We start from the raw sequence: 17,953 nt of genomic DNA on the forward strand, positions 1-17,953 counted from the left end.
TTCTGCAAACCTGTTTTTGCTTTGTCATTATGGAGTATTGTGTGTAGATTGATGAGGGGGAAAAAACAATTTAATCAATTTTAGAATAAGGCTGTAACGTAACAAAATGTGGAAAAAGTCAAGGGGTCTGAATACTTTCCGAATGCACTGTATTGCAACTTTAAACGATTCAAAGAATTGAACTCACAAGAATACGATTACAAGGAAAATCTCAATGGAAATGACAGAGGTGAAATGCAAATTTGGCAATGTGAAGCAGCACATTTTAACATTTCTCATATAAGCATGAGTCAAAGTTCTACAGAGAAATATATAGGTTAGCTATAGGTTTATCATCTGGTCGGCTCTGGTCAAAATAAGTGCACTATGTAGGGAATATCGTACCATTTGGGACAGAGGTTCTGGCTTCACGCTGCTGTAGCCGTTAAAGCTGATCTTATTTACTGAAACACATCGGTCTTCGCAGAGCAGTACATTTTGCCTTGAGTTTTATAGGTGTTTTTAGAGTGAATGAAGTGGGGATTATTCTGGCAGACGCATATGGTTTCCTGTTCCTGGAAGTCAAGCTTTCTTGTTTTGGTTTTTCTTGGAAGCAAATTGGGAGATTCAAAAATCGGGTTATTTTGCTTTATTTTTGTGGCACAGACCGACAGGAAAGGTTTGGGTTGAGCTGCGTTTGTTGAATCAGGATGCATTTTAGGCATCTAGTGGGTTACTTTACAAATGTGCCCTGACTTGTAAAATAAAAAACAAGTTCAGTGTTTCAAAGCCTCTCTCTCTCTACCAGAGAAACCTCAGAGGAAACAGTAGGCTTATCTATATAAACATACTGCAATAAAATCTGCTATTTAAATTGAAATTTGACTTTACCATGATGTTGGAGGGCTAAGTATCCTAGGCTACTAGACTAGGAGTTTGACATCATCTAGCAGTAGAGTAGGCTATTTCACCCTAGCCTCTAGTCCACAATATATCTCCATGTAGTTAGGTTACCATGCAATGAAATGTAACTATGACAATTGGACCACATGTTGTTATTGTTTTTATTCAAGAGAGTTAAACAATGTGACTTTTGAACATAATAGCATGACCAATGTAAGTTCAAGGTGGAGAAATGTAAATTATCTTTAGTGTGAGGGTTATGCTGGTTTTATAGAGAGCTAACATTTAGGAAATGCCCCATTGTCACGAAAGTTGACTGATGACTCGTGGAACCAAGGCGCAGCGTGATAAGCGTACATCTTTAATTAGTACTTAACACACGAACAAAACCAAAACAACAAACCAACGATACGTGAAGTCCTGAGGTTACACACACCAAACCTTTACGGATCAAGATCCCACAAACTAACTGGTGCCAACAGGCTGCCTAAGTATGGTCCCCAATCAGAGACAACGAGCTACAGCTGCCTCTGATTGGGAACCACCCTGGCCAACATAGAACTAAACGATCTAGAACAAAAAACATAGAAAACTAAACATAGAAAATCCACACCCTGGCTCAACATTTAAGAGTCCCCAGAGCCAGGGCGTGACAGTACCCCCCCCCCCCCCCAAAGGCGCGGACTGCGACCGCGCCACACAAACACAAGAGGGTAGGGGCCGGGTGGGCATTCCGCCTCGGAGGCGGATCCGGCTCCGGGCGTGACCACCACCTTTTCTCCACCTCCCCGTTGCGCCCCTGGTCTGGTCCCGCTGACTGGAGCTGGACCCGACGACGGTGGACCAGACCTTACCGGCTCCGGACTGGAGCCGCTGGCCGGAGCTGGACTGGACACCGGTGGAGCGGTTTGCTCTGGCTCCGGAGTGGATCCGCTGACTGGAGTTGGACCGGACCCCGGTGGAGCGGATTGCTCTGACTCCGAAGTGGAGCAGCTGACCGGTGCAGGACCAGGCACCGGTGGAACAGGCACGGGCCGTGCCGGACTGGACACACGCACCACTGGCTTGATGCGGGGGGCAGGAACGGGCCGGACCGGGCTAACGACGCGCACCACTGGCTTGGTGCGGGGAGCAGGAACGGGCTGGACCGGGCTGACGACGCGCACCACTGCCTTGGTGCGGGGAGCAGGAACGGGCCTGACCGGGCTGACGACGCGCACCACTGCCTTGGTGCGGGGAGCAGGAACGGGCCGGACCGGGCTGACGACGCGCACCACTGCCTTGGTGCGGGGAGCAGGAACGGGCCGGACCGGGCTGACGACGCGCACCACTGGCTTGGTGCGGGGAGCAGGAACGGGCCGGACCGGGCTGACGACGCGCACCACTTGCTTGGTGCGGGGAGCAGGAACGGGCCGGACCGGGCTAACGACGCGCACCACTGGCTTGGTGCGAGGGACAGGAACAGGCCGGACCGGGCTGGCGACGCGCACCACTGGCTTGGTGCGAGGGACAGGAACAGGCCGGACCGGGCTGGCGACGCGCACCACTGGCTTGGTGCGAGGGACAGGAACAGGCCGGGCTGTACTGGGAACACGCACCACTGGCTTGGTGCTGGGAGCAGGAACAGGCCGGGCTGGACTGGGAACACGCACCACTGGCTTGGTGCGGGGAGAAGGAACAGGCCGGGCTGGACTGGGAACACGCACCACTGGCTTGGTGCGGGGAGCCGGAACGGGCCGGGCCGGACTGTGGAGGCGGACTGGAGGTCTGGAGCGGAGAGCTGACACAACCCGTCCTGGCTGAATGCCTATTTCCACACAATATGTGTGAGGCATCAGCACAGGACGTACAGGGCTGTGCACTCGTACTGGCGCTACAGCACGTGGCACTGGCGCAGGATATACGGGACCGAGGAGGCGTACTGGAGGCCACGAGCGTTGAGCCGGCACACCCCGTCCTGGCACGACTAGTGCGTGGTGCTAGCACCGGACGTACAGGACTGTGCCGGAACACTCGCGGCACAGTACGTGGCTCCGCATAACACGGAGCCTGCCCAGTCTCACGCTTCCTAGCCTGAGTACGGGGAGTTGGCTCTGCTCTAACTCTAGGCTCCGCCAACCACCCTTTTAGCCCCCCCCCAACATTTTCTTGGGGCTGTCTCTCGGGCTTCCTCCTCGGCCGGTACCCTCTGCGATGCCGCTGCTCCTCTCTGTAGCGCGCCTCCACAGTCTCCTCCCAAGGACGGCGATCCATTCCGGCCTGAATCTCTTCCCAAGTCCAGGATCCCTTCCCGTCCAGGATCTCCTCCCAAGTCCAGGCTGTCTGTTCCTGGACACGCTGCTTGGTCCTCTTTAGGTGGGATCTTCTGTCACGAACGTTGACTGATGACTCGTGGAACCAAGGCACAGCATGATAAGCGTACATCTTTAATTAGTACTTAACACACGAACAAAACCAAAACAGCAAACCAACGATACGTGAAGTCCTGAGGTTACACACACCAAACCTTTACGGATCAAGATCCCACAAACTAACTGGTGCCAACAGGCTGCCTAAGTATGGTCCCCAATCAGAGACAACGAGCTACAGCTGCCTCTGATTGGGAACCACCCTGGCCAACATAGAACTAAAAGATCTAGAACAAAAAACATAGAAAACTAAACATAGAAAATCCACACCCTGGCTCAACATTTAAGAGTCCCCAGAGCCAGGGCGTGACACTCATAAAAGTTATTAATGCACTATGCAAAACCACAACGTCAGTTATTAAGGAAAATGAGTCAGTGTTGAGTATTATGAATATGCCTACCATAATAGAACCTAGGCCTAAACATGAATAGGTCCCTACTTGTTCAGTGAGGTAGCCATGCATATGGAAAGGGGCTATGTTTATTTTATATTGTTAGGCTATCCTATATCCACCCATTACTGTGGAAACAAATAATAGGCCACACTTACTCTCATTCTCATCCTCCACAGAGACAGCATAGTGAGGAAAGTCCAAATTGAACTAAATCTTCTTAGTTAATTATGTAGGCTAATAATGAACTCAAATTGCTCTCAGGGGGTTTAAGAATATGATATTCTAACAGACTAGCCCTTACGAGGACTGTCAGCAAGTCAATAGTCTTTGAATTCCGCTTATCGCACACAACACAAGTTAATTTTTAATCCCAAAGCATAGTGCTTCTTCTTAGCAAAGCTCCATGAAGGACCCATGTGTGATTATTGTGTCAGACACTCCCCTTTCAATACCACAAACCTAACATTGGCCTTGTCTTGACCTTGTTCAAACCCCCAACCTCAGCCTGAACCTTTGCACTGTCCCTGTTCTAAACCCTTAACCCTGACCTTGTCTTGGCCCCTACCTTAGTCCTGGTCCCATATCTGCCTTATATCTGCCCCTTTTCATAAATCTTACCCCAACTTCACTATGACCCCTCTCTACGTACTAACCGTACGTTTGAGTTTGTGGCAGAGTAGATCATAGAAAAATATGAATTCTTCTATGAATTATATTTCTATGGTGTGGAATGTAGGTGGCCATGTTTTTAGATAGCATTACCAGAACAAAGTGTTGTAGTGGGTTGGTCGCTGTACTCTATTTACCACTCTAAACCCAACATGTAGTGGTTAGGTCAATAGCTTCTTCTCAGAGTGTCTGAATTGAGCAGTTCATTTCCAACCCCATGTTAATATAGAGTAGTAATATTGTTGTAAGAGTTGGCATGGCTGAGAAGAATTATCCTGTCAAAGCGAACAAAACGTTGTCGTAGTTCTATTAAAATCTTTGGGAGCATTATACCAGTGTGCAGATTTACTTTTTGTTCTATGTTGTCTTCTCGGATCCAGCACCTAGAAAAAGTTTTTTCATGGATGTGCGCATACCACCCCTCTAAACATGGCTGAGAATTATGCAAAAACAGAGAGTCCTATGTTTTGGCTCCCAAATTGCCAAGGTTAACATTCAGTCAATTGTCAAGGGGGTGTCAAAGGATGTGTGATCGTTGGGCTTTTTGTTGACAGTCCAGACCAACCCAACGTATGCTTTAAAGGTCTGCTAATTCCCGGGAAGGGTTAGGGAGGGGGATGTTTTCTAAACAGAGGAAGGGGAAGACAATGCCTCAGTCCCCAGCAGATGAGGGTCTAGTGCTCTAACCAGACCAGTCCCAGTCCCAGATAGCCGTATAAAGCAGCAAAGTTAAAGGCTGAGGTGCGTTTGGTGCCGGGGGGCTGGGGCTCACTGGAGCTGAACCCTGGGCTCGCTGGGACTGGCATACATGGCTGGCCCCGTCCCAGCAAGCATGTCACTGGCTGCAGCCGTTTGGGTGGGGGGAGTCGGTCGGGGCTGGGCGGGAGGGATCAGTCACACTCTGGTAGCTGGACCTTTAGCCCTGTCTAGTCTGGTGGTGTCGACTATGTCCAGACACTTTGCACTGGGATTAGCTTGGAGTCAGGAGGACGACAGTGTAGAGGGCCACTATACTGCTGCTGCTTTTTCTCAGTGAGTTGATTTAGATCATATTAAAAACGGAACTTAAATGTTGGGATTTAGATGGCATAGATGATACTTTTTTGGTTAGAAGGGTTATTATTACACATTTTGTTATAATAGGCTATGTGGCCAGAGGCCTAACTAAGATTGTGTAGTGTTTGTTTATTGAAGTGGGCTCCTTCAAGTTGTGAATCATACTTACCAAGGGTCGACCATGAAAACCAGTGTACAAAATTACGAAAGAATGTTCAACCCTCTTCAATTTCACAACAAAACCATTTCATAAATCATATTACCTCTCTCACTGAGGCATTATAAGAGCTACAGCTTTTTCTGCCATATCAAAAGAGGTCTTAGTCTTGACGTGTGTGTGTGTGTGAGCACCCTAGCAAGCCAAACTCAGTAGTACACCACAGTACATTCTGTTCCTGGGGCATGCTGTGAATGCTCCAATCAGTGCTGACATTATGGATCTCCCACACTTGTTTTGTAGGGATTTTGTCTGTCCAAGAAGACAGTGTTCTCTGGGAGCATGTGTTTCTGTGGGAAGCCCTGTAATCATATCAAGTTTTCCGCTACTCGCTGTTTAGGCCTACCTCTGAGGCAGAACAAAGCAAAGTTGCTTTAAAGAAAACAACTAGCCTATCTACCGAACAACGAGCATAAACACGGGGGAGAACTCTGAACATTGGCTCTCAACACTGTGGTTCTCCCTGTGGATCGCTTTTCACACCTGTACTATCTCCTCTGGACACCGTTCTACGGAACACATCCGAGTGGCGCAGTGGTCTAGTGGCTGTGCCACTAGAGATCCTGGTTCGAATCCAGGCTCTGTCGTAGCCGGCCGCGACCGGGAGACCATGGGGTGGCGCACAATTGGCCCAGTGTCGTCCAGTGTAGGGGAGGGAATGGCCGGCAGGGATGTAGCTCAGTTGGTAGAGCATGGGGTTTGCAACGCCAGGGTTGTGGGTTCGATTCCCACGGGGGGCCAGTATGAAAAATAAAAAATAATGTATGCACTCACTAACTCTAAGTCGTTCTGGATAAGAGCGTCTGCTAAATGACTAAATTGTAAAAATGTATGGTTCTTCTGAACACATTCTATGCCCGGATTAATATCCTATAGACTGAAAAACTAGTCCTTCTGCTGTGGACTAACTTGGGTCTATTTGAGATGCTCGACGCGCAGCAATCTTCTCATTGGTTTTCACAAGCATACAAACCAAAGTGGGTGCTTGAAAGATGAACGAGGAGAGATTAATCAACGATAACTAACTAAAAACTAACTAGGCTTCCCCTTTTTATCTGTGGATTAATCATCGGAGTATACAAACACGCTATTTTATATGACTCCTGGTCAGAATTCTACAAAGATCCAGCAAAGAAAAGGACCATATGCATTTCAGGTAAAATAACAACCCATCTCCTAGGACAACCTAGCTAGCAACAGCTTACTGCAACAGTAACTGCTTTCTAGGCCTTGACTGAAGACAACAGCTTACTGCAACAATAACTGCTTCCTAGGCCTTGACTGAAGACAACAGCTTACTGCAACAGTAACTGCTTTCTAGGCCTTGACTGAAGACAACAGCTTACTGCAACAGTAACTGCTTTCTAAGCCTTGACTGAAGACAACAGCTTACTGCAACAGTAACTGCTTTCTAGGCCTTGACTGAAGACAACAGCTTACTGCCACAGTAACTGCTTCTTATGCCTTGACTGAAGACAACTGCTTACTGCAACAGTAACTGCTTCCTAGGCCATGACTGAAGACAACAGCTTAGTATGGAGTCTTTTTACTCAACCCAGAAGGTGGTTCTAGTTCATTAGTCTCTTTAACCTGATCTCATATCCAGCCTAAAACATGGGGTGGTTGGGTGGAAGAAGAGGCAACTTGGTGTGTTATGTCATGGTGGTGCCCTGCCCTGCTCTGAGGGGATGCTCTGGTTTAGACCGGCAGGAGGAGAACCAAGTATAGGCCTGTACACACACACACGCGCGCTTGACCGCACACGCACTGCAAGCCAAACATACAGTGGCTTGCGAAAGTATTCACCCCCCTTGGCATTTTTCCTATTTTGTTGACTTACAACCTGGAATTAAAATGGATTTTGGGGGGGTTTGTATCATTTCATTTACACAACATACCTACCACTTTGAAGATGCAAAATATATTTTTTTGTGAAACAAACAAGAAATAAGACAAAAAAACAGAACTTGAGCGTGCATAACTATTAACCCCCCCCCAAATTCAATACTTTGTAGAGCCACCTTTTGCAGCAATTACAGCTGCAAGTCTCTTGGGGTATGTCTCTATATGCTTGGAACATCTAGCCACTGGGATTTTTGCCCATTCTTCAAGGCAAAACTGCTCCAGCTCCTTCAAGTTGGATGGGTCCCGCTGGTGTACAGCAATCTTTAAGTCATACCACAGATTCTCAATTGGATTGAGGTCTGGGCTTTGACTAGGCCATTCCAAGACATTTAAATGTTTCCCCTTAAACCACTCAAGTGTTGTTTTAGCAGTATGCTTAGGGTCATTGTCCTGCTGGATGGTGAACCTCCGTCCCAGTTTCAAATCTCTGGAAGACTGAAACAGGTTTCCCTCAAGAATTTCCCTGTATTTAGCGTCATCCATCATTCCTTCAATTCTGATCAGTTTCCCAGTCCCTGCCGATAAAAACATCCCCACAGCATGATGCTGCCACCACCATGCTTCACTGTGGGGATGGTGTTCTCGGGGTGATGAGAGGTGTTGGATTACCTTCTTCCATATGTTTGGGGAGTCTCCCACATGCCTTTTGGCGAACACCAAAAGTGTTTTGCTTATTTTTTTCATTAAGCAATGGCTTTTTCTGGCAAGCCCAGCTCTGTGGAGTGTATGGCTTAAAGTGGTCCTATGGACAGATACTCTAATCTTCGCTGTGGAACTTTGCAGCTCCTTCAGGGTTATCTTTGGTGTCTTTGTTGCCTCTCTGATTAATGCCCTCCTTGCCTGGTCCGTGAGTTGTGGTGGGCGGCCCATTTTATGGTGCTCCGTGGGATGTTCAAAGTTTCTGATATTTTTTTATAACCCAACCCTGATCTGTACTTCTCCACAACTTTGTCCCTGCCCTGTTTGGAGAGCTCCTTGGTCTTCATGATGCCGCTTGCTTGGTGATGCCCCTTGCTTAGTGGTGTTGCAGACTCTGGGGCCTTTCAGAACAGGTGTATATATACTGAGATCATATGACACTTAGATTGCACACAGGTGGACTTTATTTAACTAATTATGTCACTTCTGAAGGTAATTGGCTGCACCAGATCTTATTTAGGGGCTTCATAGCAAAGGGGGTGAATACAAATGCACGCACCACTTTTCCGTGATTTATTTTTTAGAATTTTTTGAAATTAGTTATGTTTTAAATTTCACTTCACCAATTTGGACTATTTTGTGTATGTCCATTACATGAAATCCAAATAAAAATCCATTTAAATTACAGGTTGTAATGCAACACAATAGGAAAAATGCCAAGGGGGATGAATACTTTTGCAAGGCACTGTACATTGAGATTGTGTTGTTTTCTCAACCTCATGATTGCCCAGATTGATACTACATACAGTAAGGTCTTAACCAAATGAATGTTCCTCTGTGTGTTAGACTAGATAGACAAGGACAAATGCAGTGTTATGATGTAATGCTGAAGTTGTGAATAAATGCTTTTGGCATGACTGCTCTGTTGGCTTTTTTCTCAGCAGGACAATGTAGACCGAGCCTCCAATCACAGACCAGCAGATCTAATTGGGCCGAGTTTCCAGAAGTCAACCAATCGGAACTGTCCTAACCATCAAGGTTGGTGTTCTTAGAATGTCAGTACTTAGAAATTGGCATGGAAATATTCATTAGATTATTGTGTCACTGCTCAAATTATTTGACAGATGTAGACTTGTTATATGGTGTAAGTATTGATGGTCTGTCAGTACATTTCCAGGAGTAGGATACATCATATTTTAGGGTGCATAATTGACCTCAGAAAACAAAGACAACTGTTTTTAAAAGATAAATATATAATAATCACAGTTTTTTTCTCTGAGAATACTAACATCACTAACAATATTATTTTCTGAAATGTGGCCTATTTGTATTGGAATTGCAGCTTCAGACAGTATCACATTGTTAATTCCCAGATCTGAGATTTGCAATCTAATTTTCTGTATTCCAGTTTAATCAACAGTTGTGTTTGTGGTTTTTAAGGTGTGTGTGTGTGTGTGTGTCTTTTCAGTGTTTGTGTGTGCATGCACGCGCTTTGATATGGGTTAGGGGGTTACTGTTGATGCATTTTATTGCAGAGGGCTCCGTCGCTCATTAAATTCAGATTAGGATATATATTCAGGGGCTCTTCCGCTGTAAACATTTCAGCAGTTCAAAGGGTGATTTGTAAAGACATGGGGTGCCATTATAATTAAGCTTTCAATCTAATTGTGCTATACAAATTTCATCCATGATAATCGGAGCATGAGATTTACGCACAATATTGCCCCAGCATGGGAGGTAAAGCTTGAAGGTTTTTGAACTGTCTCGTAGTGGATGAGAAAGCTTGGTGCTGTCATGGAAATAAATGGAGCAGAAATTACATTATACATTTTTCACTGTCAAGGGAGAGCACTGCACTGGAATCTAGGATGAAGAACAACGTATGAATGGGGAAAAAGATAAAATAATTTTCACAGTGAAACTTTGTATAGTTCCATTACAAATTATATATAGTAATATGAGAGAACGCTTTGTAAAAAATAAGTAAAGAATGGCCAAAAAAAAATTTAAATACCAAAAAAGGCAACTGTTCATTGTTTAGACCGTTGAAACTATACATTTCAACATTGGTCAATATTATTAATATAGACCCTTTGATAACGCAATTTTTTTTTTTACTGTTCGGGTACTCTAATAAAAAACAAACAATATTTTTAGTACACAAGGCCCAGACTGGGAAAAAAATATGTGCACATTTATCTGTATGTCAACAGCGTGCAACAATGTCTAATTTTTCATAACCATTACAGATAAGTTCTAATTGCTAAATTGCCCCATATATATTCATTCAATAAAAAACAAGTGTCATGTGAGAATCATTCATTGAAACCATAGAGCTGTGTTATCTGCTCGGCTCTGGCGGGGTCACTCACAGCTGGCAAAATATGTGATGCGAGATTTCTGCTGCTGCTTTCCCCCATTTTGTTACGCCAAAAAAAAAGGGTAAAACGCATAAGAAATATCTTGCTGCATTTTTTAAACGCAGATCCAAAATGTATATTATTGTAATTTCTGCTCGGCGTCAGACTAATTTTGTGCTTCAGTTGCGCTTTTGCACTTGAATGAGAATTCACTAACTGGCGTTCTATCAGCAGACAGTGCTCTGACAGATGTGTAGCTACTTTTCTTGGTGTAGCCTCCTTTTCTCTGGTAAAATGCAAGATTAACTTCAAGCAAAACATTAGATTAGGAAATGGCTGGCTACATTATTTCTATGATAAACATTAGAAATACAGTATGATGGCCATGCATCGTTTTTTGCCCAAAAAAACGTTATTTTTCATTGTAAGCGCATTTACTTGTGTGGCTGCTAACGAAATAGCGTTGCACTTCTGTTGTCATCTGATGAAAATTAAGCTATTTTCTGACGAATGTGTTGCACTAATGGAATTTCTGTGAAGGAAAACTATATCACTACTGAATAAAAAAAACACTGACTTTCAACATAAAATGCAGCGTTTTGAAAATGCAGATTTCTGAACTCTAACGCCGACGCCTATCCTGGCACTCAGGCCAGGTATAGCCTACATCTGTGCGCACTCAAGCGTGGGCGTTCACACAATAGTGACAAGATGGAGAAACCAGACAGACATACAGTGGGGGAAAAAGTATTTAGTCAGCCCCCAATTGTGCAAGTTCTCCCACTTAAAAAGATGAGAGAGGCCTGTAATTTTCATCATAGGTACACGTCAACTATGACAGACAAAATGAGAATTTTTTTCCCAGAAAATCACATTGTAGGATTTTTTATGAATTTATTTGCAAATTATGGTGGAAAATAAGTATTTGGTCTACTTGCACAATTGGTGGCTGACTAAATACTTTTTTTCCCCACTGTACATAGCCACAGGAAGTAGGGGTGCTGAAGGTGCTGCAGCACCCCCTGAAAAAGAAAAAGAAATAAAAAGAATGTATATAATTTTTTAAAATATATTTTCACTAAAGTAGTGCACTGGGCCTTTATTAGTCCTGTATTAGCGGACTGATAAAGCCATCTGTAGCGCGGGCCCAAAAAAATTATATCTGCAATGATTAACGGTAGCCTACATGTACTACTGGTTATACTTTTGATATATAGCAGGGAATTCATTAACATTGACAAACAATTCACACCATGAAATCAATGAAGTAGCACAACTTGGCAGAAGAGAGTGCATGGAGAGAGATGTGCCTAACGCTTTGTCGCCACACAGCATTAGATAATTTGTTTGCCTCTGGTTAAAGATCACATCAGTTTGAGTATTCGAGTACTCAATTACTCATAGCCATCCCTAAATCCATAGCACAATGTTTATGATATCAGAAGCTCATACATATTTCTGGAACATATTTCTGGTGTTATGGCATTGTTGTAGTGCTATAATCCTCTGTGAAGTTCGGAACTCCTTTTCCCCAAAACCCACACTTGTGCTTATAGGATTTTAATAGAGCTGAGGGCTAAGACCTACTTTGTGTGTTTGTCATAAACCTCATTGGTGCTTAGGCAGAAAGAACAACAGGCTTTTGTTGAAACGGCACCCTGAATAATTTGATATTTCAGGGATTGAAGCTGTTTATTGTAGGTTTGCTTTGAAAAGGACTGTTATAATTTGTCATCACACACAAATGTACTGTACAAACTGACCCGGGTATGTTATGACATGTTATTATAAGATTTTATAACATTGTTGTGTTAAGAAATGTCTTGTTGTCAAGGTGCAGTTTTGTTGACATGGCTAAATCCTGTTGCAGATTATAATTTTTCAGATAATTAAGTACGTCAGTAGCGAGAATTAGTACTAGGCTGAAATGAGGTGAAAGATTATTTGGGTTTTGCGCTGTTACTGTGTATGGGGAGCATGGTGTTGTGTTGTGCTGTTAATGGGACCAAAGATTTTAAGTCTCTGGTGTGGTAGTTTTGCCATAATTTCTTAAGTCCTATTTACCAGTCCAGTAGTAGTCTAGTATTCATCGCCTTTGCAGCCTTTCACAGTTCACTAGTTCAGTGTTGTTGCTTTAACTATTGACTTACTATTTGCTATGTTCATACATAGGCTACACTGAAGGCCAGGTGTGGTCTGGTCGGTGAAGGGTTAATAAGAGATGTTTATCATACAGGACTGTGGTATGCAGTGAATAATGTGTTTGGGCTCCATTCTTAAAGAAACCCCATGGGACGCTCCCCTTTCTTCAAAATGATTGGTTCCTCCTCTTGCTCCCATACATTCCCATGAGATGGGCTGGGCAGGTGGGAGAGAGATTAGCAGGAGAGATCAGATAAACACTGCTCCCTGCATCCCAAATGGACCCTATTTCCTATTTAGTGCACTTCTTTTGACCGGAGCCTTATGGGCACTGCTCTGGTCAAAAGTAGTGCACTATAAGGATAGGGTGCCATTTGGGACGCAGACACTGCTGCTGCTCCCCTGGCTAGGCTGTTTGTGAGCAGCAGGATCTCATCCTCATTCTCCACCAACTTGCTCACTCCCCACTCCCCATCATGGATTGAACAATGGTGGGCACTCCCTCTCCAGCCAATCTTTACACCAATGCAATGCTTTTAAATCCATGACGAGGATTGTGCATGTTCACACTTTGGGAGAAGTGTGGAGAATCTCGATGCAGCCTTCAGTTATTGCATAAGGAGATAAGTCATGGTGGACTGGTGGAGGCTGGGGTCCCAAATGGCACACTATTCCCTATGTAATGCACTATAGGGCTCATAGGGCTCTGGTCAAAAGTAGTGCACTATTAAGGGAATAGGAAGCCATTTGGGACTTAATCTGGAGGACATAGCTATATGCTGAGGCTGAATGTCAGGGGCCCCTCTTCAGCAGGGTTGTTGTGATCCAGACATGGCAGGCCCAGGGAGGGGTTGGGCTAGGCCTGGCAAGGCATTCTTCTCCAGGTCCCACCCCCCCCCATCACCAAAACACTTCATTTGGATTTCTTTCTCTCACTTCTATGAGGCCTTAACATCATCATCCCAAAGTGGTTGCAAGACAAACTCAACAGCTGAACGTATCTGACTCCAGCTGTCGGTGGATCACCGATTTCCTGACCAACAGGACACAATACGTGAAGCTGGGGAAACACCTCTCAGACTCTCTATCCCTCAGCAAGGGACCATCGCATGGTTGCGTCTCCTCTACTCACTCTACAACAATGACTGCACCTCCAACGATGCGTCTGTCAAGCTACTCAAGTTTGAAGATGACACCACCCTGGTGGGCCTTATCTCCAATGGTGATGAGTCCATGTACCGGAAAGAGGTTGACCGAATGATGGCCTGGAGTTGAACACTCTCAAAACCGTGGAGATGGACATCAGGAAACATCCCTCACCACCTCTCCCCCTTGAAATCAATGGCTCAGCTGTAAGCACGGGACCAACATCTCCCAGAACCTCAAGTGGGAAGACAACATCACAGCAATCACCAAGGCACACCAGCAAATGTACTTCTTGCATCAGCTGAAGAAATTGAACCTCTCAACGACAATACTGATTCTGTTCTACATGGCCATCATCGAGTCCATCCTCACCTCCTCGATCACTGTATGGTTCGGGAATGCGTCTGCCTTGCTCCAAGGGCAAACTGAAGTGGATTGTCCGGTCTGCTGAGAGAGTCATCGGCTGCTAACTGCCCTCAATCGAGGACCTGCTCGACTCATTTTACATTTACATTTGAGTCATTTAGCAGACGCTCTTATCCAGAGCAACTTACAGGAGCAATTAGGGTTAAGTGCCTTGCTCAAGGACACATCGACAGATTTTTCACCTAGTTGGCTCGGGGATTAGAACCAGCGACCTTTCGGTTACTGGCACTACACTCTTAACCACTAAGCTACCTGCCGCCCCAAAGCGTGCAGGAAAGATCATAGCCGATCCGTCCCACCCTGGACACCCCCTGTCTGTTAGAAAGACATTCCCTTCTGGCAAATGGTTCAGGTCAATCACAACAAAAACCTCCCACCACCTGAACAGCTTCTTCCCCCGCTTTGTGGCCCTCACCAACCAGCACTACACATTCACGGACAACACACCCTGCACTAACGTCCTAGAACTGTACTTTGCTCATTGTACTATCTATGCACATTCTTGCACATATAGTGCATTCGGAAAGTATTCAGACCCGTTGACCTTTTACACATTTTGTTACATTAGAGCCTTATTCTAAAATGGAATAAATTACTTGTTTTCCTCATCAATCTACACACAATACCCCATAACGACAAAGCGAAAACAGGTTTTTATAAATTTTCGCAAATGAAAAAAGCTTGTTGATGAGAGCGGTCAAAGGAGATTGGCAAGAATCATGCAAGCTAATAGGTGGGCCACAAACAGGCAAATAACGGCTCAGTACAACAGTGGTGTCAGGATTTGGCGTAAGAGTCAGAATTTGGCGTAAGCAAAAATCCTGGCATAATGGACTCATCCTGCCTGGTACAGGTTGCTTGATACCAATTGAACAACGAACGTTTTCCGACACCTTGTGTAGAATCCATGCCCCGAAGAATTCAGGCTGTTCTGGCGTACCTAATAAACTGGTCACTGAGTGTATTCTGTCTGTATATTATGTTTATCGTCTATATACTGTTTGTTTACTGTGGCAGCACTATTTCACCAAATCAAATTTCGGGTAAATGTACTTGGCGAGTCTATATGCTTGTTTATGAAGTTGTATTTACTTTGTCATATAGGCCTACATTTTAATTATTTTGCAGTTTAGTTCCATTAGAGGGTAGTTTGTAACTGTCCTTATTGAGAACCTCCCTTCTGCATGGTCTGCTTGCTGTAGTGATACTGTATTCACCTTATGTAGCCTCGCCTATTTGACCCGAGCCATTTCGAACACATTTGTCTTTCAATTTCCTGCGCATTGACAAACAAACCCAGGGTGGAGATGTCGTTAAATATGAATTACATTTTTCTAAACTATTAAATAACATGCACATTATTTTATAGATGTGTTAATTATCTGTTGAGGAAAATTATTGATTTATTTTTTGCATTTGTATTAATGTACTATAAGCACGATGACGCCGATGTTAACATTCCCATAGACTTAACATGGATGGTTAGCTAGCTAGCGTATTTAAACGATATCTTATTGTCGTTGTCCACACAGGCTATTTCCCTTTTCAATCAAAGAGCAATACTTGAAAGACGATGTTGTTACAAACAGAATACCATTGACAAAGGACAGAAACAATGCCAAGATGTTTTTATGTAGAAAACATTAGGATATTTGCAATCTGTTGTGCCACATAGCTAGCTAGCGAAGTCTATGGGAATGCTAACATTGCTAACGTCGTCATCGTAGTGATTTATATTAGTGATAGTGGAAAAAATTTATACAGGTACATATTATTTCGGAAGATATTATATCGATACTTTGACTCCAAAAATCGATATTGTTATTTTTTTTGAACATCCTATAGCCTGTTCTCCATCTTCTTTTTAAATAGTGAGCCAACATGTTTTCAGCACATTTATTTCCATGACTGATCAAAACTCATTTTCTCATGTTCTCTCTTTTCTCTCTGCAGCAGACATATAGTGAGCAATATGTTTGGAACATCAAATCGCAATAAAATCGCAGTATCGAATCACAAATACATATAGAATCGTGAGAATCGCAATACATATAGTATCGGCACTTAAGTATTGTATTATTATCTTATCGTGAGGTCCCTGGCAATCCCCAGCCCTATGTCAATTTTATTTTTATTTTTTAAAATAATTTTCCTCACCAGAGAATTACCATATCTTTCAAATTCTGTGTACGTTATTTAATAGTTTTAACATATGTACACCGAACAGATATATAAACACAGCATGTAAAGTGTTTGTCCCATGTTTCATGATCTGAAATAAAATATTTTCCATATGCACAAAAAGCTTATTTCTCTGAAATGTATATCCCTGTTAATGAGTATTTCTCCTCTGCCAAGATAATCCATCCACCTGACAGGTGTGGCATATCAAGAAGCTGATTAAACAGCATGATCATTACACAGGTGCACCTTGTGCTGGGGACAATAAAAGGCCACTGTAAAACGTGCCATTTTGTCACACAACATAATCCCACAGAAGTTTTGAGGGAGCATGCAATTGGCATGCTGATTGCAGGAATGTCCACCAGAGTTGTTGCCAGAGAATTGAATGTTAATTTCTCTACCATAAGCCGCCTCCAACGTCATTTTACAGAATTTGGAAGCACGTCCAACTGGCTTCATAACCGCAGACCATGTGTATGGCGTCGTATGGGCGAGCGGTTTTCTGACGTCAACGTTGTGAACAGAGTGCCCATGGTGGCGGTGGGGTTATGGAATGGGCAGGCATAAGCTACGGACAATGAACACAATTGCATTTTATCGATGGCAATCCGAATGCACAGAAATACACTTTTTTTTAAGGTATCTGTGACCAACAGATGCATATCTGTATTCCCAGTCATGTGAAATCCATAGATTAGGGCCTAATTTATTTATTTCAATTGACTGATTTCCTCATATCCTCAATCTTTGAATTGTTGCAGGTTGTGTTTATATTTTGGTTCAGTATAATTTATATTTAACGACATTATCAGCAGTGTGTCAATGCGCCAGAAGTTGAAAGGCAACAAATTGACTGAGCCCTTGTTTCCAGGCTACATACAGTGTAAGGTGTATACCAGGATATTTCATGATGAAAACCTCATATTAAACACCAATGGTATTCACTAAGTTGATGGTTTATATTTAGGATAATGTTTTACATCTTTTTCATTCTATTTTTTATTTTACATTTTTAAAATATAATTTCAAAGTGATAAGGCCAGAGTTCTTTGTGGCTCACTTGGTAGAGAATGGCACTTGCAGGGTTGTGGGTTCAATTCCCACGGGGACCATTTTGAAAATACAGTTGCTCTGGATAAAAGCGGCTGCTAAATGACTAAAAATAAAACATTTTTATGTAAAAAGGCCAGAGATAATTAGACACCTGTGATAATCTGAAGTACCCAAAACGGCCACTAGATTTATTGTGATAGATTACATAAAATCCTTGAAAGATACCAACATTCTGGTAGTTTACTGGTAAACTTAGACATTTTCCAGTAATATACCCTCCCTTTGCAACCCTAGGCTGAAGCATAGGGCTGAACCATAGGACTGAAGCATAGGCCTATACTCAAAATGGCACCCTGTCCCAAATGGCACCCTCTTCCCTATATGGTGTACTACTTTTGAACAGAGCCCTAAGGGCCATAGTGTGCCATTTGGGACGAACAAGACTGATGGCAGTCCCAGACAGACACAGTT

At 43.7% G+C, this 17,953-nt stretch overlaps 1 protein-coding gene across 2 annotated transcripts in view; it reads left to right on the forward strand.

The window, feature by feature from the left end:
• LOC311116508 (growth factor receptor-bound protein 10-like) overlaps positions 1-17,953 on the forward strand; it is an 85,026-nt gene that overhangs the window by 29,849 nt on the left and 37,224 nt on the right. The window contains exon 4 of one of the 2 annotated variants that reach the window (XM_084157423.1): positions 9,116-9,209. In XM_084157423.1, the coding sequence (XP_084013549.1) occupies positions 9,116-9,209 (94 nt within the window). Of the gene's footprint in view, positions 1-9,112; positions 9,210-17,953 lie in introns of both variants that reach the window. The other variant, XM_084157422.1, reaches the window with a different exon arrangement.

Source organism: Coregonus lavaretus, assembly GCF_964263955.1.
Source record: "Coregonus lavaretus genome assembly, chromosome: 3".
Classification (NCBI taxonomy): Eukaryota; Metazoa; Chordata; class Actinopteri; order Salmoniformes; family Salmonidae; genus Coregonus; species Coregonus lavaretus.